Below are 24,010 nucleotides of genomic sequence, written 5' to 3' on the forward strand. Positions count from 1 at the left end.
GTAAAAAAAAAAAAAACACAACAGGTTTAAAAAAAAAATTATTACAAAAAAACACCCCCCCCCCCCCACAAGCCCTCGTTAACCATTTTATTAACATCAAGCAAAGAAAAATGCTGGTCGTCGAAGTAGTACACCGAATCGGAAGGAGTCCACAAGATACATGGATCTGTAGAAGAAGTAACAAAAAAAAAAAAGAGTAAGTACATTTAGGGAGAAAAAAACAGTGTTAAAAAAAATGTAATAAACACACACACACACACACACACACTACACTAAACGCCGTTTACCACTATTCTGAGCCATGACTACAATTTAGTTATTGAGTTATTTAGATGTTGTGAAAAAGCTAAAAAAAAAAACTTCAAAAACAAAAGATCCAGAAGGAAACCAGCAGCCAAACCTATTCAGACAGCAGGAAAAAGGAACAGATTATTTTTTCTACTACATGAAGTAAATTTCCCACTTTTGCCTATGTGTGCCAAATTTATTAACGCCGTGCAACAATTTAGTAAATTTGTCGCACATAGTCAAAAATGAAGTAGGAAAAAACAGGGTAAAAATCAGACTACATAGTAAAAGATTAGTAAATGCCCATCTATGTGATCAGGACCTTCACCCCAGTAGCCTATTTTTTTCCATTATATTGTCCCTTTGTATGATTCCTTATATGTACTTTTCAATGTTACTTTTTCATATCAATAAAGAATTAATATATATTAATCTTTTCAATTTATTGTTTAGAGGTTTTTTTTCTTGTGCCTTGCGCACATACTGTAGGTGTTATATTCAGTCTATTTCTGATAAACCTCCACTTCTATATCTTTTGTGCTGGAGCCTACATTTGGGAAAGGGATTTTATAGGTCCACTTGAATAATAGTTAAGGCTTTCTGAATGGGGGAATGCTAAATAATATTTTTTTCTCTTGAGAAAATTATCTATTTGCAACATAACTGTAGCAACAACAGCAACCTGTAGAATTAAACTATAAGGCTATAGTAAACCACAATTAGAATGATACAGACATTAAGTAGATAGGTGTAGCCCAATCCACGGAGAATAATGAAAAAGAGAAAAATATTGTCTATAAAAATAACACCTATAAATGTAAGTTGCTAATAAGCTCCCATAACCAAATGATAAGACGCAAGAAAAATTGGAGCCATTAAGATAAATATAGAAATTATACTTTATTAGAAAGAATTTATAAATGTATACACAAATACATAAAAGCAGAGGACTCACACCCAAAAGATGGGGGGGGGGGAAACAGCAAGGGTGACCCCCCCCAGGATACAAAAGGAGCTAATGAAACTAACTATACATAAGCATGATAGCCAAAACAATTACACATGAGGATAGTGTCCAAAAGAACTACTAAGGCTACACAGTAAAGCAAACAGCACATACTTATACAGAGATCCACAAGGACCTGGGGGGACACTGGTGTCCCCCCCCCCCAGGTCCTTGTGGAGCTCTGTATAAGTATGTGCTGTGGAGCTCTGTATAAGTATGTGCTGTTTGCTTCGCTGTGTAGCCTCAGTAGTCCTTTTGGACACTATCCTCATGTGTAATTGTATTGGCTATCATGCTTATGTATAGTTTGTTTCATTAGCTCCTTTTGTATCCTGGGGGGTCACCCTTGCTGCTTCCCCCCCCCCCCCCCATCTTTTGGGTGTGAGTCCTCTGCTTTTGAGTATTTGTGTATACATTTATTATTTCTAATAAAGTATAATTTCTATATTTATTTTAAAGGCTCCAATTTTTCTTGCATCTTATCATATAGTGAACCACACTACGGAATTTCCGCTTACCAAAATATATAGCATAGTGAATGGGTTTCCGTTCACAAATTCACACTTTGGGATTTGTGAAGCGGAATTTGTGAACGGAAGCTTCGCTTTAAAATTTCCTCGTGAAAAATGGTGTTACTCATTCTTCAGGCGGAAATACTCACGGAACACACTGCAGTCTATTGGAGACTGCAGTGTCTGTGCCGACCTAGGGCCGACTGATTCAGTCAGTGCTGGCCGCACTCGGAATCTCGGGGTGGAAATTTTCTGCCCAGAGATTCCGTAGTGGGAACCTAGCCTAAATCATTTATTTTTTTTATACCGTACAATTTAAAGGAGTAAAAAGAAAATTCTGCTGCAGCCGTTGAATTGTTGAATTAAACAAGATTTTACTGCGCTGTGCACACGGCGAAATTTCTGTGCCAAATGTTTCCAGCACGGAAATTCCATTTTCTGTCTCAGCACAAAGAATGAACATGTTCATTGTTTGTGCAGAGTCGGCACGGAATGCATAGCCGTCTCATTCCTCATTCCGTCTCAATACGGCTCATTCCTTTGCGATCCTAGCACCGGCACCCTGCAGTATTTGGAATGTCTGCACGGAGATTCCCTTGTGTGAACATAGCCTTAAAGCGTACCTGTCATCTCCCCCCAAATACTAAAAAAAGTATGTATTACTCAGTTCCTCACCCTGATCATGTACATCTAAGTTGTGTGTTTGCCCCTATATTTCTAATAAAAACAGCTTACATCAGGTGCAGTTTGGTTTCCCATCTTCTCTCAGGCAGGAGGCGGGTCCCTCTTCTGCCCTCACTCTACAGGACTAAAGGATTTATAGTCCCCCACACACAATATCTTATGCAATTTGAAAGAGGAGCAGAGGATAATGTATATAATACGCTGCTCCTCTTACATATTGCATAATGGGACTACAAATCACAGCCAGTCGTGTACTCTGCCTGGGATAGAGCTATAGACACTACCTGTGAGAGACGAGCAGCTGCAGCATGGCGCCCAGTGTGAGGTGGAAATTTGCACCCCGTGCAGATTTGCATCCGCTGTTCTACCACAGACTGAAGACTCCTGAATCACACATGCTGGGAGTTGTAGTGCCTGTTATGTGTGTGTGTGTATATGCTAGTGTTTTCCTACCAGGGAATGCTGGGAGTTGGAGTTTTGCAACAACTGGAGGCACCCTGGTTGGTGAACACTGGTGTATGCCCTGTAGAGGTGTTGGTGAGCTACAACTCCCAGGAGACTAATGAGAGACAAGAGGTGTTGAGGAACTACAACCCCCAGGAGACTACAGAGGCAGCTGCTGCTGTTATACCACAGACTGAAGACTCCTGAATGACACATGCTGGGAGTTGTAGTCCCTGTTATGTGTGTGTATGCTAATGTTTCCCAACCTGGGTGCCTCCAGGTGTTGTAAAACTACAACGCTCAGCATTCCCTGGTTGGGAAACATTAGCATACACACACATAACAGGGACTACAACTCCCAGCATGTGTCATACAGGAGTCTTCAGTCTGTGGCATAACACCAGCATGCTGCCTCTGTAGTCTCCTGGGGGTTGTAGTTCACCACACCTTTACAGGGCATACACCAGAGTTTCCCAACCAGGGTGCCTCCAGGTGTTGCAAAACTACACCTCTCAGCATTCCCTGGTTGGGAAACACTAGCATATACACACACACACACACATTACAGGGACTACACCTCCCAGCAACTGTCATTCAGGAGTCCCCCCCCCCCCCCCCTCACACATAGAAGTCATCCCAAGTCCGAGATTTATTTCTCAGCCCCTGTACGTTGTCATCCTCCCGTTCAGTGAACACAGGCAGAGCAGGGGGGGAGGGGAGAGGAGGGGGCATGTACATCCTTTCTCCCCTGCTCTTTCTTTTTTCTCCATGCAGACTTGCGTCCTCCAAAGGCAGAGCAGGGAGAGGGGAGATGAGGGGGGCTTGTTCCTCCTCTTTACCCCTGCTCTACCTTCGCTCTGCCCTCCCCCCAGCTCTAGCTTCCGAAATCTTCAGAGAGCTGAGGGGAGGGGAGGGGAGGAGCAGACGCAAGTCTGCATGGGGCACAAATTTAATTTCCACCTCACACAAGGAGCGCAGAGCCTTCTAAAGCCCACCCTCACTTCCTGTATTCCGACGGGCCAGGACTGTTGCCACCATCAGTTTTCACATAGTGATGGCCAGAGGTCAGCGTGGGCCTCTCTTGTGAGGACCCCTAGTGGCCACTTTTATACAAGCAATTTCTAAGTTAAATTAATGAAAAAAATAATTGAATGTATTTAGAAATATACTTATTTTAGAGGGATCTATTGAATTGAATAAAAAATGTTTTTGTGATAGTGGCCATTTAAGCTCTGAGCATGATCTAGAGCTGACAGGTTCCATTTAAGTGCTAACATTTTGTGCACTCTTCCATAGCTCACTTTGCTGGTGAGGACCCTGTGGTGGCTTTGGAGGCTGCACTGCAGTTTGAGGACACCAGAGAATCAATGCATGCCTTCTGTGTCGGCCATTACATGGAGGTAAGCAAAGTTTCTTGCCTTTTTTTAAATTAATAGATTGGGATTCAATATTACTAGCTACTATTGATGTCATTTAATGTTATCTCGGTCACATAACAGCTGCTTTCATACTTTTTATCATCTAAACCCATCACATATATTTGTATAATAATTTTCTATCCTCTTTTTACAGTTAATTCCTGATCATCATCAGCCATATAAACCATTAAGCAGTTTAGTACTGAAACCTTAAAGACGCTTAACAAGGTTTTATCATTTTAGAGAAACAAGGCTGCTTTTTTTCACAAACAGCTTTCCTGTTGTCCATGGGCTTTACCTTATGGGAATAGGAGTTTCCCGGTGCCACCGTTGTACATCGAACAGCACAGGGCTATCAGCCCAATTCACTGTGTAGTTGCTCAGGATAGGAAATTAATCAAAATAACCATGAAACCTTCTTTAAATAAATGTTATTCAGACTTAAAACAGCCAAACAAGAATCATTGCTGCATATATTGCGGACCTTAAAGAGTACCTATCATGAACTAAACTGTCCCTAATTCTGTCCCTAATTCTGTCCCTGACTCTACCTGACTCTGCCTGACACTAAACCTGTGTTTGTTTTTTTCTGAACACCCCCTATGTACCTTTTATTCTTCTGATTGTCCCTGCTCACTTTGCGCCTGCCGAGCCACGCCCCCTTCATCTCTCCACACGGGCTGCAATGTCATGTGAAGCCTTTCTGGGCTCACTACCCCCCTACCTTCTCTATAGTAATGTCCATATGACAATATTGACCCTCTCCTGCCAGCATACTAACATGGCTGCTATAGTAATGTTCATATCTCAATATTGACCCTCCCTTGCCCCTGTAGTGACATCATTGCCCCCTTTAATAACACTGACCCGCACTCCTCAGCTGTGGCTCCTCACACGCTTCCTGCTCCTCCAGGCAGATTCACACTACAGTCATGGGAGGCGGAGGTTAGCTGATCATCATCATGACAACTGTACAATGTCGTGTGTGTATATATATATATATATATATATATATATATATATATAATATAATCTTTATTGCTTTCACTCCTGCCTGTCTGATTGACAGGCAGGGAGCCGCGCTGTGCTTGCCTGTCAGCCCAGCTGCACTGAGATTTCGGACTCATGCGCCAGGCCGAGAGACAGACATGTAGGGAGACCCCTAGTGGCCATATTTTAGATTGAAAAATAAATATATAAATAAACATTTTAGGTAATGACCTGAAATTAGAAAGTGGTTAGGGAGACATTAATTAACAATATATTAGAAGTTTTTTTTGATGACAGGTACTTGCAGTTTTAGCTATTTTCAGTAGACCTACTTTGTAAACCTTAAACTTTATGTGAACAAAGCCATCTTTGTTTCAGTTCTGACTGTAGTATATTTACTGTGACATTCATATTAATGTTCTATAGATTCATATTGTGAAGTATTTTATTGTTAGGCCTCTTGTTTGGGATATTTTGTTAATTGTTTTCCTTGTCTGATGGTTTATTCACAAAGCCTGATCAAGAAGTTATTAGTGCCCCGGATCTAAGCAGTCTGTCTTCTCCTCTTGTGGACACTGAGCGAAATTTGGGTCTTCTTCTGGGACTTCATGCTTCTTACTTGTCCCTAAGTACACCTTTGTCATCTGTGGAAGTTGAGTGTGCAAGTAAGTGTATTGCATTAAGAAGTGTATATTTATACATATGAAAAAAAAATAATGTCCCATGGTACCAACAGATATCATGCTTTGCTTTTGCTGTCAATCCCATAGAGTGAATGGAGTGGTGGCCACACATGCATACTACCACTCCATTGATTTGAATTCTGGGGTTCCCATGGTTGAACCCCCCCCCCCAGTAATTATAAATCAACCGCTTTTCTGTTGGTAAGCGATTTAATGTTGTTGGTATACCAACCCCATTATGCAAGTTTTCATTATTTAGTAGACTTTGCCTGTATGCGTACTCTACATTTTGGTATTTATACAATACAACATTCTTGTAACAATGTTTGTTTGTGTGTGTTCCTCGCCCCATTCCCCCCACCCCCGTATGCCAATTACGCTTTTGAAAAACTTGCATTATTCACTTTATTTTTTTTTTTGGTTCATAGAATGGCTTAAATCCTCTATATTTTCTGGAGGCCTCCAAACCAGCCAAATTCATTACAGTTATAATGAGGAAAAAGATGAGGACCATTGCAGTTCCCCTGGCAATACTACTCCTAACAAATCAAAGCTGTACGGACATCGGCTTTCCATGAGTGATCATTCCCAGCCCTTCCTTCAAGCCATTGCAGACAACAATACTCAGGATCACAATGTTAAGGTAAAAGTCTTAGGACTATAGACATTTTGTGGCCTTTTTACCTCATCTGTGTTTCACATTAAACTGGTAAAGAAGAATTGAAAAACTGTGCATTTAACAGTTTGGTGACACACAACCTAAATTTTACATTCTGTGGGCCATCAGGGGCTATGACGCAAGCTCAGAATCTGTGGGGTCCCTCACCGTTAATGACAGACATCCGCAATAATGCTGATATTTGTCATGTAAGCCTTAAAATTGCACAATCACTGGCGTATGCAGCATTTAAAAAGTGGTGTGTGCTGCGGTTTAGGTGACTGATCTGCATCATGTTTGTGCTCTCCAGCCCTGGTCTTTATTTATTATTTTCTAGTAAGGGCTGTTTAGTTAGCTTTTTTTTCCTCCCCCCCGTCCCCTTCTCCCCGTGCTCAGCGCGGGAATCTGGAGACTCTCTCCCCCCTCTGTCGGCGCTGTCTTAGGAGCGCCGGACAGGAAAAGCCCAGTGCCTTTCTGCGCCTCTCAGAAACGGAGCTTAGCTCCGCCCCTCCTCCCGCAGTGAGCCCTCCAGGCTTAGGGCGCTGCAGTAGTTGTTAACACTACCAGGGATGTCAGGTTCAGAGCCATTTCTCCTCCAGTTCAGCGGAAGCCTGTCTAGCCGGGCACCTCTGTCACACACTCACTCTGTGAGGGAGCATATGCGAACCGGTGGCGGGCCATTACGGAGTCCCGGGAGATTTCGGGGTTACATTCCGTGCCTGTTTTCCCCTTATGCTGTGTACCATTCCAGGTTTGCTGTGCCCACGGCCGGTCCTAGTCCCTCCCTATCTGTGCACGGCTCCGGTCCAATGCCCTTACAGGGCTTTTGCATTCCTGGCGGATGCCAAGGGCCTTTTCGAGGTTCTTCCTCTGACTGTTATCCATCAGGGGAGGGTTCTTGGTGTGTCCATATACTATGTTTCCCTCCTCCACAGGTCACCGATCTCATATCTGCCGCATCCGCGGTTGACATTCCGGTACCCCTCGGCCAGTGCGATGTGTCTGACAGAGTAACCTGTTGCATACTGTGGACCCATACCAGTAAGCCACTGCGTGGTTCCTCCTCCGCCTCTCATTTCTCACATGCCTGATGTCTCTGCGGCTAGAGTTCCGGTACCCCACTACCAGTGCGTGGTGTACAAAGAAGTGCCCTGACGTGTCCTATGGACCCTATACAGGGCGACGGGGATACCATCCATGGCTCCTAGGCCTCCCCCTCCTCCCACCTACGACCAAGGGGGCACAGTGATCGGCAATGTGACTATTGTTCCTTTTTCGCCAGCACCTGGAGTTGTACTCGTTCAGCCAGACTTGTCTGCACGGTTTCCGACGCAGTCTGTCTTCCATCCCTGAGCTGCAGCGTGCATGGCTGGTGTTTCCAATACCTCACTGCTGGTGGGAGAAATCTGGAAGAGGGTTCCCTGCAGGTACACAGGACTGACGTCAGTCAGTCAGACTTTATTCTGCTTGGGGGTCGCCCATCAGATCGGCTGCACTTCAGTACCCCACTTTTGGTGGGAGGGTTCGCAGAAGTGACTCAGGAACTCTGTTCAGGAGCCCTATACCAGTCAACCATGCGGTGGTCTGCGTGGTTTACTACTATGTCGGGTCACCTAACATACACTTCCCACACCTTGGCAGAAGTTCAGGTATCCCACTGCCGAGGTTTAGTTCTGAGCCAGGGACCCCATGTTGCTACATGGGCCTTTCACAATGCACCACGTAGTGGTTCGCAGGGTTCCCTACTTTCCCAGGTTCTTCTCCACAGGCCTGCTGCTATCAGCCGGATAAGGGCTGGTAAACCACTTTCAGGACGGGATCGGTGTCCACTGTCCCTATGCCAATTAACCAGACTGTCTACATGTTTTTTTCATCCACCAGGTCACCTTCCCCATTCCTGCCGCTCCAGCGGCAGACGTCCGGTGACTCCCTTTCAGTGTGAAGTTCCGAAGAAGTGGCTCTCTGGATTCATTGGACCTTTCTACCAGTAAGTCAGACTGTGTCTGCATATTTCCTGCACCTCATTCGTCCTTCATCTCTTTAGTCTGCGACTGCAGTTCTGGTGTGTAGCGCCATTAAATGACGGGGTGTGGGTGTTTCCTGCAGGTTTTATGGACCTCGCAGAACACTCTCGGTTCCCCTTCTAACAGCGTAATGTTAGCCTTCTCAGGGCATGGTTGTGGCATGCTGTTGGGTGCTGAAACTAGTTTCCATGCTTCCGAACATTTGGATGGCTGTGGTTCCATTCGTGGTGGCAGTCTTAGTACCCCCCTACTATCATGAGGCACCCATGTCTGTGTCCCTACATATGCTCTGGACACCCTGCTCATGTAGAGCCTTCCTCCCCTCCTTTTCAGTGGGGTGTACCTCAGGCCTCCCTGTGTAATTGTTTCCATAGCTCTGTGGCAGTTAAGCACCTCTGTTTGGGCATGGGGCCTGCTGGGGCGACGGCCTGTTCTGCAGCCCCCCCCCCCCCATGCCTCCGGATATCTTCTTGGGTTCCTGTATGGGGTGGCTCAGGCCTTCTCTGCTGCCTTATTCATCGGCCAGGATGGCTCTTTGGCCGCACCAACCCCCCCCCCTTTTTTTTTCGCAGGGTCCAAGGTTTCGCCCCAATGGGGTGTTTCCTCTCAACGCTGTAGGTTGCTACATGTGCTTCTTGCTTGCATTCGTAGTTGTGTCTTTTTATCTCCCAGCTCCAGTGTCCAGGATTCAAATCCCTCTGGGGACACAACATGGCTCCTCGGTGTGTTTTTGCAGGGTTACTGGGGGCTACATCCACCCAGTGCTTGATCTATTACTGTAGGGCGGAATTTCCTTGCTCCTACAGTACATGGCGCACTTGGGAAATTCCCTTCCACAGGGGGTACTGGGATCAGAAAGCTTGGCATGGTCAGTGCCCGAGTTTAGTCCCCCGTCCCCCCCGCCCCCCCCTCCCCGTGTTTTTTCCCTTCACCAGGGGACTATATCACGGAGTACTTTCTTATGCCAAGATGGAGCAGTCTTGCACTTCCCCCTACATGGTGGGGTACCTTGCTTGGCCTTTGCATGATCGTCCCCATCAAAAAAAAAAAAGTGCTTTTCGCTGGCTCTGCATGTGTGCTTACTGCTCACTATTGCAGCCTGGCTCTCCTCCTGTTTCTGGTTGTCCTCTGTTGCTCATGCAGCTAGGGCATTTTCCTCTGTAGGAGAGGTTTATGCAATCGTGTATAGCTCGGCGAAAGCCAGTCTGCCATTGCTCTCTTCTTTCCTTGGCGCAATATCCGGGAAGGGTGTGCTCATCCTTCCCTTTGTCAGTGTCGGTGGCGCTACACTGCCACTGCGATCTTTTGGAGTAACCTTCTTGTGCCCAGAGCCTGGAAATCCCAGCTGGGTTCCCTTTTTCTTTTCCCTCCGTTCCCGTCATGATGAGATGTTGCTGGGAGGGCTCTGGTTCGCTCCGACCGCTGGGTACAAAACTAATTAATCCTTGTTTTGGGCTCTCTCATAGACTGCTGTGGTGTACCTTTATTTTCTGGGTCGGTCCTCCTGGTCCTTCGGGCCTTTGTGAGGATTGTGATCTCTGGCATGTGTTGTGCCCCTGCCCAGGCTTCTCTGCGATCCCTTTGTGGGGTGGTCTTTCTGTATTGCTCTTCTTCTTGTCCCAACTTAGCAGTATGTCTCGTCACGGTGCGTTTCGTGGTTGTTGTGTTTGCTCCCCCTACAGGTGGGGCACCTCCTGGTGACTCGAGAGTCTCCAATTCCATGTGGTGTTTCCGGGTTACTCCTTACTTTCAGTTTCCTCCTTCGGGATCCGTTTCCTCCTTCGGAATCCATTTACTCCTTCGGGATCCATTTACTCCTGGGTTGGACGGCAAGCCTGTTTACCAGGTTGTTCCAGTTGGCCATTTATCGGCTGCAGCATGGCTGTGGTTGTTCCCACTGTTCAACCTGTGTGGTGTCCTCTCAGAGTCTGCTCTTCTCCCCGGGTGCTCACGCTGTGCCCCTGGGACAGTGGTTTTTGGCCCCTACAGCTTTTTGGTTCGGATCTTCTGCACCATGCCACCCCGGAGGCGGTTCCGGTCTCTTTTCCAGAAGTTTCTGGTCTACATCTTGACTGACTCGCCTTCCGCTCTCCCTGGCGTTTTCTAGCCAGGTTCTCTGGTTTCGGTTGGTCCTCTGTATGGGGTTCTCTTGTCGTTCCCTTTTCCTTTTTTGTTCCTAACTGGGCTCTCCCTCTGTCTGTCTGGTTCTGTGCTTCTTGGAGTTGGTTTCCTACCTCCTTCCAGGTTGGTTCGGCCCATCGTGTCTCTGCATCGCCCCTTCTTGTCTCTGTGGCCTGTTGGTTTAGAGTCTCTTCTAAGGACGGTCCCTTCCTTGGCGTCCTATTCCATCTCCATGGACAGTGGGAACTGCCAGACTCTCCGTTCCAGGCCCTGGTTGCCTTTTTCAGCCCAGGGTCTCGTCCGTGAGTCTTACGGCCGGCTGGGTTTCAGTCTCCGGACTGACTCCCTTCCTCTGGTGTTGTTCTTCCCACCCCAGCGACTGCTTAGGTATGTCCCATGGTCTCTGTGTCCCCCCAGTCAAGAGCGACCAAGAAAATATTCGTATTCACCGTAAAATCTTTCTCGTAGCCTTAATTGGGGGACACAGCACCCACCCATGTCTTTATTCTTGTCCAGATAGCCTTTTCCGGTACTTGGATATTTCTCCGGGATTCCTTTCTAGGGTCCTTCGGACTTGTCTCTTGGTTGGCTTCTCCTACTGCTTTGTGACAAAACTGATTACATCACTTCCAGTGGGTGGGTAGATCCTGCCAGGGAGGAGCCGATTTTTTTTTTTCTTAGGGTCAGTGCCTCCTAGTGGCAAGAGCATATATACCCATCAGTAAGGTGTCCCCCAATGAAGGCTACAAGAGAGGTTTTACAGTGAGTACAAAAAAAATCTCCTTTTTGGGGACTGAGAAGAAAATAATAGTGAAGTGCATTGCATAAAAAACTCCCTAAAAGTTTAAAAATTGTGTTTTTCGTTGCCACGTAAAACAAGCCCTCATAAGACCCTGTAAACGAAAAATTAGGCGTTAAGGTTTCTAAAACATGACTGGCAAAATTAAAATGCAAAAATGAAAATTGTCTGCGTGTTTAAAGGGGTACTCCACTGGCCAGCCTTCCGGCTGCGTTCAGAACATTTAGTTGCGGGGTTCGGCCACGCCCCGTCGTGACGTCAGGCCACACCCCATCAATACAAGTCTGAGCAGGGGCGTGATGGCCTCCACGCCCCCTTCCATAGACTTGCATTGAGGGGGCGCGGAAGGCTGGCCAGTGGGGTACCCCTTCAAGGGCGTAAACCTTGAGGAAGGCATAAGGTCGAATCCAGTTGTTTGTTACGAAGTGTCATCACTCCTTTATGAACACAAGGGAAGCAAAATGGTGTCCAGCTCCCAAACGATAAAAGTTTCAAACTATAATGGTCCATATTAAAAACGCTTGAAGAAATAACACCCAGTGAGAGTATAAAAACCCCATATACCGACGCGTTTCGGACCCTAAGGTCCTTAATCATTGCAGCGAAGGACAATATGCACAGACCTTACATACCTTAAATTCAGATGCACATGTTTGCCAGGAACCTCCCATACCCCATCTGGAACTTCTAGATGGTCTATGGGAGGTTCCCGACAAACATGTGCATCTGAATGATTAAGGACCTTACGGTCCGCATCGGCATATGGGGTTTTTATACTCACTGTTTTTATTTATTTATTTATTTTTTTCTTCAAGCGTTTTTAATATGGACCATTAAAGTTTTAAATTTTAATAGTTTGGGAGCTGGAGACCATTTTGCTTCACTTGTGTTCATCTAATACCAAGAAAACGGCTCGGCTTCATCCCGGCTTCCAACCATACTGATGGGTGCTCGGAGATTGGACTACTACAAGCGATGAGCTGGCAGAATCACTCCTTAATATCTATGTAAATAGATATATATCTAGCTATTTAAATGTGGTACTATGTCTGCTTTTGTATATAAATTATGACAGCAAGCAGATATCTTGAAGACCGTGAGAAACTTATCATCTTATACTTTCTTTATTACAGTGAATAAAATGTTCTATTGGTGATTTTTTTTTTTTGTAATTTTATTTTATTTTATAAGTTGAGTTTTACCATTCTATTTTTCATTAGAAAACAATACATTTATTTTTAGTATAAATTAGAATTGACACCCTTTAAACTGTCATGCCAGCAGACAAACAAACCCAAAGAGGCCTGTCCACAGTCCAGTAGTTCTGGGTTTATTCTAGTAATTCGCATACATCAACAAGTTTTGTTTGCAGCATGCAGTAAAAACAGAGACTTACATGTCCTTGCACCAGGTTCTTTAGGTAACATAAACATCTGAGCTTCTCACCAAAACTGTGCAGGTTCAGTCCCAAAGTACATCTTTTTGGTGCAGTGTATCAGTATCCAACAAACTCTTACAAGCTCATCTGTTTTAGTCCAGCTTCTCTGGCAGTGCTCACACACCTGTGAGATCAGGTTCAGGACTGCTACAACACCAGAAGGGGAGTACTGGAGTGACTTTATGTCCCGAACTTTCAGTCTCTCCTGGACCTAAACACTAGTTTTATGTCACCGAGGCAAGAACCCTAGGTGATACTTACCTCCCAGCCACCTTTTTACCAGCAGTTTGCTTTCGATCTTTATAATTGTTTTTATACTTATTGAAATATTTCATACTTTTAATGCTATATTCCTTTTCTTTTTTGCTTATTTTATGTCTTCTTTTTATTCGTAGGACTTTCTGTGTCAGATAGAAAGATACTGTAAACAGTGTCATTTGACAACACCAATAACATTTCCTCCAGAACATCCAGTTGAGGAAGTAGGCCGTCTGCTGCTATGTTGTCTATTGAAACATGAGGATTTAGGTATGAAGGACATAACAGATTATCAAAATGTTTATAAAGTAAATCTATAGACACTTTATTCCACAGTACTGCTCTGCAAACTCTGCCATTCTTTTTTTTATTCCCGGCATAGGTAACATTGCCTTGTCTATGGTTCATCATGGTGCATTAAATGTGGATCAAGTAAAACACAAAACTTTACCCAAATCTGTGGTGGACGTGTGCAGAGTTGTTTACCAAGCTAAGTGCTCTCTCATAAAGGTTGGTCTTCCATTTGCTAGTCACAGCTTGTGTTGTATGAAATGCATCATGTACACATTTGACTTAATATTTTATTGCATTCTGTTTAGACACATCAAGAACAAGGACGCTCCTACAAAGAAGTTTGTGCTCCAGTCATTGAACGCCTCAGGTTTCTGTTCAATGAGCTGCGCCCTGCAGTTTGTAATGACCTGTCCATTGTTTCAAAGTTAAAGCTCCTCAGCTCTATCCCTAGGTGGAAAAGAATAGTTCAAAGAATTATCAGGGAAAAAAGGAAAAAGAAAGGTAATACTCTAGCGTGAGACATGCTTAAGCTACCCAAATGCATAAGTTGTAAGTCGTCTCAAACTGCCAAAGGGATTGGCTAAATGTGAGCCATATGTGTATGGGTGTGTACTGTCTCCTAATCTTGGATGTTAAAGCAAAGCAGGCTCAGATGTTTCAGCTTGCCGAAAGCTTTGTTTCTATGGGAGATGAGCCATTGGCTTTTTTGGCCGTTTCATTGGGGGATACTGGATCCATGGGTGACGGCTGCCACCTAGTGTTACTAGGAGGCATATACAAGTCTGGAGTTCTCCACATCTGGTCTCTTCTTTTTATTATGATTATTGTTTAATTTTAGTTTTTGTCTAGTTTCGGGCAGTCTGGCTTGGGCTTTTTTCCTGTAGCAGTCTATATCTGACTTTGTATAAATGTCTCAATCTATGGTTACAGCTTTAGAGTACCTCCCTGTCCATAGTCGCACCTGCTCCGCAGACTATCTTGCAGGATGAATCTAAGCAGCAGCTGGAAAAGGCTAGTTACCAGACTTCCCACAAACAACTTATAGATTCTTCTCTGGGTCCTTAATGCGAGCACCTGCTTCACCATCTAGTGATGGTGCTTCAGAGTTTTGGGAGACATCTGAAGGATCCAAGGCAAAGTTCCAAATCAGTCGCATTTTGCAATGCCAATCGAACGTCCAAGGTCTTCAGCAAATATTTACCTACTCCTGGAAAATGAGTAAAAACATCCAAAAACTGTTCCCAAAGGTCCAAGCGGATGAAGATTTCCTTTCATTTGGGTCAAAAAAGTGTTTTTTGCTGTTCCAAGCAACTTCCCCAGGGGAAGTCTGGGGCTCCTCTCAACTATTTTACGGATTTTGTGCAGTATATTAATAAATCTCAGAACCTGCTTCCTTGAGTTGGCTGCTAGCAACATTGTAGCTGTTTGTCTCTCCCTTTGGCTTTGGGCTTGGAACGCTGACCCTGCACCCACTCTGTTCTCCCGTTCCAGGGAGACTTTTTTTTTTTGGGGGGGGGGGGAAAGTGGCTTGACAAAATTATTTCCAAGTCTGCTCTGCCCCTCTGCTGCAAGACTACCTCCTTTTGGTCTTTCTCCTCTGCTCACTGGAAAAAATCCTCCACCCGCTAAGAGAAACCCTCCACATCTCGAGAAAGGAAAGCCCCATTTGTCAAGACCCATGCCACTGGTCTGGCTGTTTCTTAAACAAGTTTGGATTACACAAGCCTGCTGCCCAAAGGGGCACCCCTACCTTAGGTAGGCAGCCATCTGTCCCTGTTTTAGGAGGTCTGGTTAACATAGATTCAGGATTCCTGGGTTCTGGGACATAGTCTTAAATGTCTACAAAATCAAATCTTCCATTTTCCATGGGATTGTTTCTTTCAGATGCTCCCCCTCCCTTGCTGAAGGCTTTAAGATGGCTCTTCACTCCTTTTTGCTTCAGGGTTTTTTACTCCAAACTTTGGCTATGTTCATATGTCAGAATGTCCACACACAGATTTTCCCTGCGGACATTCCGACATCTGAACGTGGCCAACATTCCCCAGACTGTGGGCGCCGGCATAATATCCTGGTGCTAAGACCGCTCGGAAATGCTCAATCTCCACAGACAGCAATTCATTTCCATGCGGAGTCCACAGGTTCCAATGTTGATTTCCACACGGAAATTCAGACCAGTGAACATAGCCTTTATGTGGTGCCCAGAAAAGATTGCTCAGGTCATCTCATCCTTGACCTCAAATGTCTGAATGGTTGTATGCACCTATGACCTTTTTGGATGGAGTCACTGCAGTCAGCAATTGCCTCCATTAAGCAGGATTAATTTCTATTGTCGGTGTGTCGATCTTTCCCTCTCATCAGTGGATTCTCCACTTTGTGGTTCATTCAGAGCATTTTCAGCTTGTGGTGCTCCCATTTAGCCTGTCCACATCTCCCATAGCCACAAAGAACCTAAAAGCCGTAATGACTAACCTCTGTTCTGGGAGTCTCTGTAGTACTGTACCTGGATACATTCTCATCAAGGCTCCATCTTTCGATATTATGTGGCGAACAGTTTCCAGCTTTGGCTTGATTGTCAACACTACCAAATAAAACCTATCCCCTTCCTAGTCCATTGTCTTCCTGGGGTTTCACTTCAGCACGGTAGCAGATTGAGTCTTTTTTCTCAAGGACAAAGGGACTTTCTCTGCTCTCTAAGATTTAAAGTGTAACTGTCGTCACACAAACTTTTTATATAATGTAGATAATACATTATATGTATATTTGTAATATACATTGATTAAAAAATGTGTATACTCTTGTCCCTGTAGCTATTGCCTGTGTGTCTCTATGAGGAGTCCAAATACAGGAAGTGTGTGTTGACAAGCAGGATAGTGTGCACTAAGGCTCTATGACATGTTCCCAGCTCACCCATCAGGATGATTCAAAAGCCAGGAGCCTGCACAGAGCCCTGCTTGTCCTGCCTTCACATCCTGTATTTGGAATCCTCAGAGACACACAGGCAATAGCTGCAGATACAGCATTTTCACCCAAAAATATACACAATTTTTAGCCAATGTATATTACAAATATTCGTAGAATGGTATTATCTACATTTATATAATTTTTTTTTTGCTTACAACAGGTACACTTAAAACTCTCTGAAAGCCCCCCGCCACATCTGCTTTTGCGTGGAGGTGTTGGTCAGGAGACAAGTGGCATCTCATAAAGCAGTGCCCTTCACTTAATTCCATTGTCATCCGCTACAGCTGCCGATTCTCATATTCTCTCTCTATGGAACCAGGTCCCCTTTGTCTTTCCACCACACAACTTGTGGGATATGGGATACTGATACATATATATATATATATATATATATATATATATATATATATATATGCTTAGGCTCCATTGACTTAAATGTTCCAAGCATAGTTGGCTACTTATCACATTTAGGTCATTTTCCGGACATATACATAACTTGGCTCAGACCTAAAAACACAGCAAAACAGGCTTTTGGGTTTGAGCCCAATCACTTATGTGTTTGGAAAATTATACCTAAACTTAGTAACTATTGGACTATGTATCAGTGATACCTGTGCTTCTACATGTACGTATATGTGTGCATTCGATTTTGACAGGATTGTGACACATGTATGAGCAAATTGTAGCCTATAAACAGGATTTTATATGCTTCTTAACTCATGATTATAAACAATCTTTTTTTTTTTTTTTTTTTTTTTTAGTGCCCAAAAAGTCGGAGTCTGCTGACGTAGATGATACTAAAATTGGTAATGAAGAAGGGGAACAAGAAGAATCCTTTGTTGTACCATCTAGTCCTTTGTCTTTGGATAAGAAGCCTCCATCAGTAAAGTCACCCAAGGTGTGTATGCCTGTACAGATTTCTAAATAGTTTTATTTTTTTAAATGAGCAGGTTAATACTTTCAACTTTAGACTTATCATATCAATAAGTTTATACTCATTTTAACATGGTCTTGCCACTCTAACATGTTGAGATTGAGAAGGTGCTAGATTTCCCCCCTGAAACAGTCATGGTAAAGTATTTCTAAACTTGACAGCAGTTTTGACCAGTCAAAATTGCTAACGGGCCTATTCAAAGTGTGGTGTGGGGAGTCCATATATACCTTTCTATAGTCTCTTAGCTTTCATAACCAAATTAAATATTTTAGGGCAGCCACAGGTGCCCAGGGATCAGACTCTTCATCTTAGGTGAAGGTATTCCCGGAGCCTCCTCTTTTTTTATGATTGATAGAATGAACATCTGATCAGGTGACCATCAGAGCCACTAGTCATAGCTAAGAAGGAGGAGGAACTGAGAATGCTCGTAATACCAAGCTCTGGGCATCTAACAAAGAGGAGCCTGCCCACCCGTGAAATTGCAGTGGCTGCAGTTGCTTGACCAAGACTATGGCTTTCTATCAACACTTTTGTCCCTTTAGTTTTCTGTTGGCCTGCCAGCAATTTTGCCAAAAGGTCACTTTTTTAATTATTATTATTTTTTTTTACTCCTTGCTTTACGGGTGCCAAAACAGAATGAATCCTGAACAATTGTTTTCACTATAACAAAAATGAGTACATGTACTTTTAAGGTGTTTTTTCCCCCTCCCTTTTTTAGGATAAATGGCAGCCGATCCTGAGCTCTGTAACTGGTGTTCATAAATACAAGTGGCTGAAGCATAATGTGCTAGGTACATACCCACAGTCTGCGTTGCTGAACACAGTAATGGAGTTCGCATTAAAGGAGGAGCCTGTTGACGTAGAGAAAATGAGAAAATGTTTACTTAAGCAGGTGAGGGTTTTTTTTTATTTCGAAATTCTGATGTCAAATTTAAGATTTTAATTTTTCTACCATTTGATCATTATTATAAATAATTAACTATTAAGCTGCATTTACAGAGTTTATAGTACTGCATAGCCATTGATAATATCGAAATTCTGATATGCCGTGGTAGTACAGGAGATACACAATTTGTACTGGCAGCAGCCTGTGCAAACATACATTTACACTAGTAAAAGCCATGCTCCATGGTATAAGGCCGCTGTCCTAATATAAGTAAAGGCTACAGGTAGAGGGGAAGCCACTGTTTCAGTGTACTGTCTCTCATGATGCAACCTAATGAAAGTACCGTATATACTCGAGTATAAGCCGAGTTTTTCAGCACGATTTTTCGTGCTGAAAACACCCCCCTCGGCTTATACTCGAGTGAACTCCCCCACCCGCAGTGGTCTTCAACCTGCGGACCTCCAGAGGTTTCAAAACTACAACTCCCAGCAAGCCCGGGCAGCCATCGGCTGTCCGGGCTTGCTGGGAGTTGTAGTTTTGAAACCTCCGGAGGTCCGCAGGTTGAAGACCACTGCGGCCTTCAACATCATCCAGCCCCCTCTCACCCCTTTTAGTTCTGAGTACTCACCTCCGCTCGGCGCTGGTCCGGTCCTGCAGGACTGTCCGGTGAGGAGGTGGTCCGGTGGGATAGTGGTTCCGGGCTGCTATCTTCACCGGGGAGGCCTCTTCTAAGCGCTTCGGGCCCGGCCTCAGAATAGTCACGTTGCCGTGACAACGACGCAGAGGTGCGTTCATTGCCAACGTACTTCTGCGTCATTGTCAAGGCAACGCCTCTATTCCGGGCCGGAAGCGCGGAGAAGAGGCGCCCCCGGTGAAGATAGCAGCCCGGACCACCTCCTCACCGGACAGCCCTGCAGGACCGGACCAGCGCCGAGCGGAGGTGAGTACTCAGAACTAAAGGGGGTGAGAGGGGGGCTGGATGATGTTGAAGGCCGCAGTGGTCTTCAACCTGCGGACCTCCGGAGGTTTCAAAACTACAACTCCCAGCAAGCCCGGACAGCCGATGGCTGCCCGGGCTTGCTGGGAGTTGTAGTTTTGAAACCTCTGGAGGTCCGCAGGTTGAAGACCACTGAGGGCGAATGATGAGAAGAGGATGATGAAGGGGGGTGTGGGGATGATGAAGGGGGGTGGGGATGATGAAGGGGGGGGTGTGGGATGATTACAAGGGGATGATGAAGGGGGGATGTGTGGGATGATAAGGGGATGATGAAGGGGGGATGTGTGGGATGATGACAAGGGGATGATGATGAGGATGTTAATGACGGGTCTGGATGATGACAGGGGGGGATGAGGTATTTCCCACCCTAGGCTTATACTCGAGTCAATAACTTTTCCTGGGATTTTGGGTTGAAATTAGGGGTCTCGGCTTATACTCGGGTCGGCTTATACTCGAGTATATACGGTAATGTAGCATGGTGTTTCGGACTTGGCTCAGTGACCTATCTCGTGCCAATAGTGGATGTTTTTATACTCTATGGTATGCATTTTCTTGCAGTTGGAAAGAGCAGAAGTTCGTCTGGAAGGTATAGATACAATGTTAAAATTGGCTGCCAAAAGCTTCTTACTACCATCGGTCCAATATGCAATGTTTTGTGGTTGGCAACGACTTGTTCCTGAAGGAACTAATTTAAGGTATATTATTATTTTAGCTACTCTGTTTTACTCCAATAATTTTTTTAGAGGTTAATAGTTTAGCTCATCCTTATGTTACAGTGAACCACTCACAGACTGTTTGAAGGACGTTGACCTTATTCCACCCTTTAACCGTATGCTACTTGAGGTTACATATGGAAAACTGTATGCTTGGGCCGTACAAAATATTAGAAATATATTGCTCGATGCTACTAGCAGATTTAATGACATGGGTGAGTATCTTTTTTTCTGTAATATTAAGTTCTGCTGTACATTCAAATGGCTGTTGATAAATAAAAGAACTTTGTCATTGTAGGCATCCAGCCCGTTCCTCTTCAGACCATCACCAATGAAAATCCATCTGGACCAAGCCTGGGAACCGTTCCACAAGCCAGATTCCTGCTGGTAATGCTGAACATGCTAACATGTCAACATGGTGCAAACAGTCTCAACCTGCTACTCAACTCTGGCATGCTGGCATTGACTCAAACCATGCTCCGCCTTATTGGTATGGAAACATATTTTCATGTAGGCTTTTAAACTACAGCAAAACACATATTTATTTAAGCTTTTAATACTTGTGTCCATCTTTATCAAATACAAATTATTTAGGTGTGATTATCTAAACTGTTGGTATTGTGGAATAATATAGAGGTTGGTGAGAATGCCTATCACATACCTTTTTTAGTGGAAGTGTCTTTCTTATGAATTCTACCCTTAAATCTTTCTTCTCCATGGATATGGCTCTCCTTTTGCAGCCTACATTTGCTTTGAGTCTTATTTAAATGCAGCAAATGATAAGATACCTAGATGTTCTGTACCCTAGTATATACAGTGGTCACTCAACATATGATGGTAATCCGTTCCACATGGACCATCGTTTGTTGAAACCATCATATGTTGAGGGATCCGTGCAATGTAAAGTATAGGACAGTGGCCTACAACCTGCCGACCTCCAGATGTTGCAAAACTACAACACCCAGCATGCCCGGACAGCCAACGGCTGTCCGGGCATGCTGGGAGTTGTAGTTTTGCAACATCTGGAGGTCCACAGGTTGAAGCCCACTGGTACAGGAAGTTATACTCGTGTTCCCGCCGCTCCGGACCCGTGACCGCTGCCCTGGATGTCGCCTTCCATCGCTGTTGCCGCGCCGGACCAGTCACCACTGCCCTGGATGTCGCCTTCCATCGTTGTTGCCGCATCCCCGGGGTGTCTCCGATGCTCCTGCAAGGCCTCTGATTCCCCGTCATCCTCGCTCTCCGTCGCCGCCATCATGTCGCTACGCACGCCGCTCCTATTGGATGACGGGACGGCGTGTGCAGCGACGTGATGACGACGATGGAGAGCGCCGACGATGCCGGGGATCCCGAAGAGGACGCGTCGGAGCCCCGAGGGCAGGTAAGTGATCGTCAGCGGACCACACGGGGCACCGTAAACGGCTATCCAGCAGCAGCTGAAGCAGTCTGCGCTGCCGGATAGCCGTTTATGCGATGGCCCCGACATACAAAAGCACCGTATATTGAAATGATCGTATGTCGTATGTTAGGGAATCTGCACACAGAAAAGACAGTCGGTGTGAGTTTGGGGGGCGGGGGGGGGGGGGGGTATAGTAAATAAGGGGACCTCAGAGCTAAATTTTAAGTGTCATAGCAAGGGGTCTGAATGCAAAATTTTAGTTTTTTGCCTTTTTTTTTTTCCCCTTCATTAAAAATATTTCTAATATAATCGATGTATGTATATTGATGTATACTGTTATATTTCTCTGCCTTTATCTCTTTTTTTGTATTGACTGTCTGACCATGTAAATATAAATGGTGTTTTTTTTATTTTTTATTGCTGCAATGAAGCGAATAAAAAAAAATATTTCTAAAATTCTGCTTTCACTTAGTCATTAAGTACAGAATGATGGGGGAAAAACTTTATAATTTATCACAAGGGCTCAACATTACTAAATATGAAAAAAGCGAAATGGTCTGAAAACGTTTTCAATGTAATTGTTACTTAATAGTGATGATCATGTGGCCCAGCTGCAGCAATGAAATGTAATTGAACAGTATGTATGGATGCGGCTGATCTAGGATATTACTGCTCCCAAAATGCTTCTTTAAGACATTAATTTTTAAGCACATTATACAGGCTTCTAATCATTCAGGGTTCAGAGGAAGTGCAGCACTGTTGACTTGGAGGGCCTCTGTATGGATCCACTCACACCTTTTGATGTTGTTTGCCTAGGTCCAACTTCTGATAACTGCGAAGAAGATTCAAGTACAAGCTTTATAGGTGCTTCTGCCACAGTGTTGGAGGAATCGAGAAAGGAAGCAGCACCGGTTCAGATACCTGCCTCTGGACCAGAACTTGCGGTTATGATGAAAATTGGGACAAGAGTGATGAGAGGAGTAGACTGGAAGTGGGGAGATCAGGTATCTATTTATCTAGTACTGTAGTATTTCCTTTAAATAAACAAAGCAGTTCATAATTAAGAGACCCCAAATAATCCTATCGACGTCTACTGCGGAGTATAAACAATGGATAATTAGTTTGTTCCTCTGTAATTGATATTTGTCTAGACATTGATCTTTTCTTTTTTAGGTGACTTGTGTTTTTTTTTTTTTGTACAAAAATCTCTGTCCCTTATGTTATGTATTTATTTTGTATTTTATTTTTTTTTGCTTATACAAAATTAAATATGTGTATGTTTTAGGATGGTCCACCTCCAGGACTTGGCCGTGTCATCGGAGAACTAGGAGAGGATGGCTGGATCAGAGTTCAGTGGGACACAGGCAGTACAAATTCCTATAGGATGGGGAAAGAAGGCAAATATGATCTGAAACTGACAGAACCCCCTCCTGCTACTCAGCCCATGGCAGATGACTCCGACACAGAGGATGACTCAGGTTAACTTTTTTTTTATTATTAAAGCTAATATATCCTGAGTTTTTTTTTTTTAAGTACAAGCTCTTACCTATTGTTTTATATTTTTACGAAATGAATTCTTCTTGCTTTTCCTTTAGAAGGAGAACAAGTGGACAGGAATTTACACCCTACCTCAATGATGCTGATGAGTACTGTAAACCTCCTCCAGAGTTTTTGCCTCTCCTCCGCTGTGAATGCAGAAATTATGCAACCAGAAGCAACCAGAACATTGTGTGGTTTGCTCCGTATGTTGGTGGAGAGTGGCACTATGGATAAAACAGGTAGCTTGATCTTAAAGGGGTATTCCGGGTTTATACGTCTTATCTCCTATCCAAAGGATAAGGGGGAGGGGATAAGATGTATGATTGCAGGGGTCCCGCCGCTGGGGACCCCCGCAATCTCTGTGCAGCCCCCCGGCATTCTGTGTCGGGAGCTGCTTCCAAGATGGGGACGTGATGTCACAGTCACGTCACGGTCACGTCCCCCTAGTGACATCACGCCCCACCCCCTCCATTCATGTCTATGGGAGGGGGTGACGCCCCCTCCCTTAGACATAAATCGAGGGGGCGTGGCGTCACAGGGTCATGACCGTGACGTCACTAGAGGACGTGACCGTGACCTCACATCCCCATCTCGAAGGCAGCATGCCGGGGGCTGGATAGGAGATAAGATGTATAAACCCAGAATATACATGTACCCAGACGTGTAAAATATTAAAAGCATATCTTCATGATTTCTTTTAATCGAGTATCTAGCTATTGCCCAAGGACTATTTGCTTCTTAAGAATTTAGAATAATTCTACATATGTCCCTTTCAGCTTCATCAGCAAGTAAAGTGGTGTATAAGGAACAACATAAGAGTTGGTGCACATTGGGATTCATTCGTAGCATTGCCCTTATGCCACAGATGTGTAGTACCTTGAGCATGTCACAGTGGATAGCCCTTCTAATGAAAATCGTAGAGGGTCCAGAGTCCTTTACAGCAGCATCATTGCAACGTCAGGTA

At 44.5% G+C, this 24,010-nt stretch overlaps 1 protein-coding gene across 8 annotated transcripts in view; it reads left to right on the forward strand.

The window, feature by feature from the left end:
- The window catches only part of HERC2 (HECT and RLD domain containing E3 ubiquitin protein ligase 2), a 224,831-nt gene that overhangs the window by 83,248 nt on the left and 117,573 nt on the right, over window positions 1-24,010 (forward strand). For all 8 annotated transcript variants that reach the window (XM_056555877.1, XM_056555882.1, XM_056555880.1 and 5 more), the window contains exons 25-39: window positions 4,231-4,334; window positions 5,857-6,007; window positions 6,454-6,668; window positions 13,461-13,593; window positions 13,706-13,833; window positions 13,923-14,118; window positions 17,340-17,476; window positions 18,231-18,404; window positions 19,954-20,090; window positions 20,172-20,323; window positions 20,407-20,598; window positions 22,324-22,511; window positions 22,793-22,985; window positions 23,103-23,285; window positions 23,823-24,007. In XM_056555877.1, the coding sequence (XP_056411852.1) occupies window positions 4,231-4,334; window positions 5,857-6,007; window positions 6,454-6,668; window positions 13,461-13,593; window positions 13,706-13,833; window positions 13,923-14,118; window positions 17,340-17,476; window positions 18,231-18,404; window positions 19,954-20,090; window positions 20,172-20,323; window positions 20,407-20,598; window positions 22,324-22,511; window positions 22,793-22,985; window positions 23,103-23,285; window positions 23,823-24,007 (2,468 nt within the window). The remainder of the gene's footprint in view (window positions 1-4,230; window positions 4,335-5,856; window positions 6,008-6,453; window positions 6,669-13,460; window positions 13,594-13,705; window positions 13,834-13,922; window positions 14,119-17,339; window positions 17,477-18,230; window positions 18,405-19,953; window positions 20,091-20,171; window positions 20,324-20,406; window positions 20,599-22,323; window positions 22,512-22,792; window positions 22,986-23,102; window positions 23,286-23,822; window positions 24,008-24,010) is intronic.

Source organism: Hyla sarda, chromosome 2 (assembly GCF_029499605.1).
Source record: "Hyla sarda isolate aHylSar1 chromosome 2, aHylSar1.hap1, whole genome shotgun sequence".
Lineage (NCBI taxonomy): Eukaryota > Metazoa > Chordata > Amphibia > Anura > Hylidae > Hyla > Hyla sarda.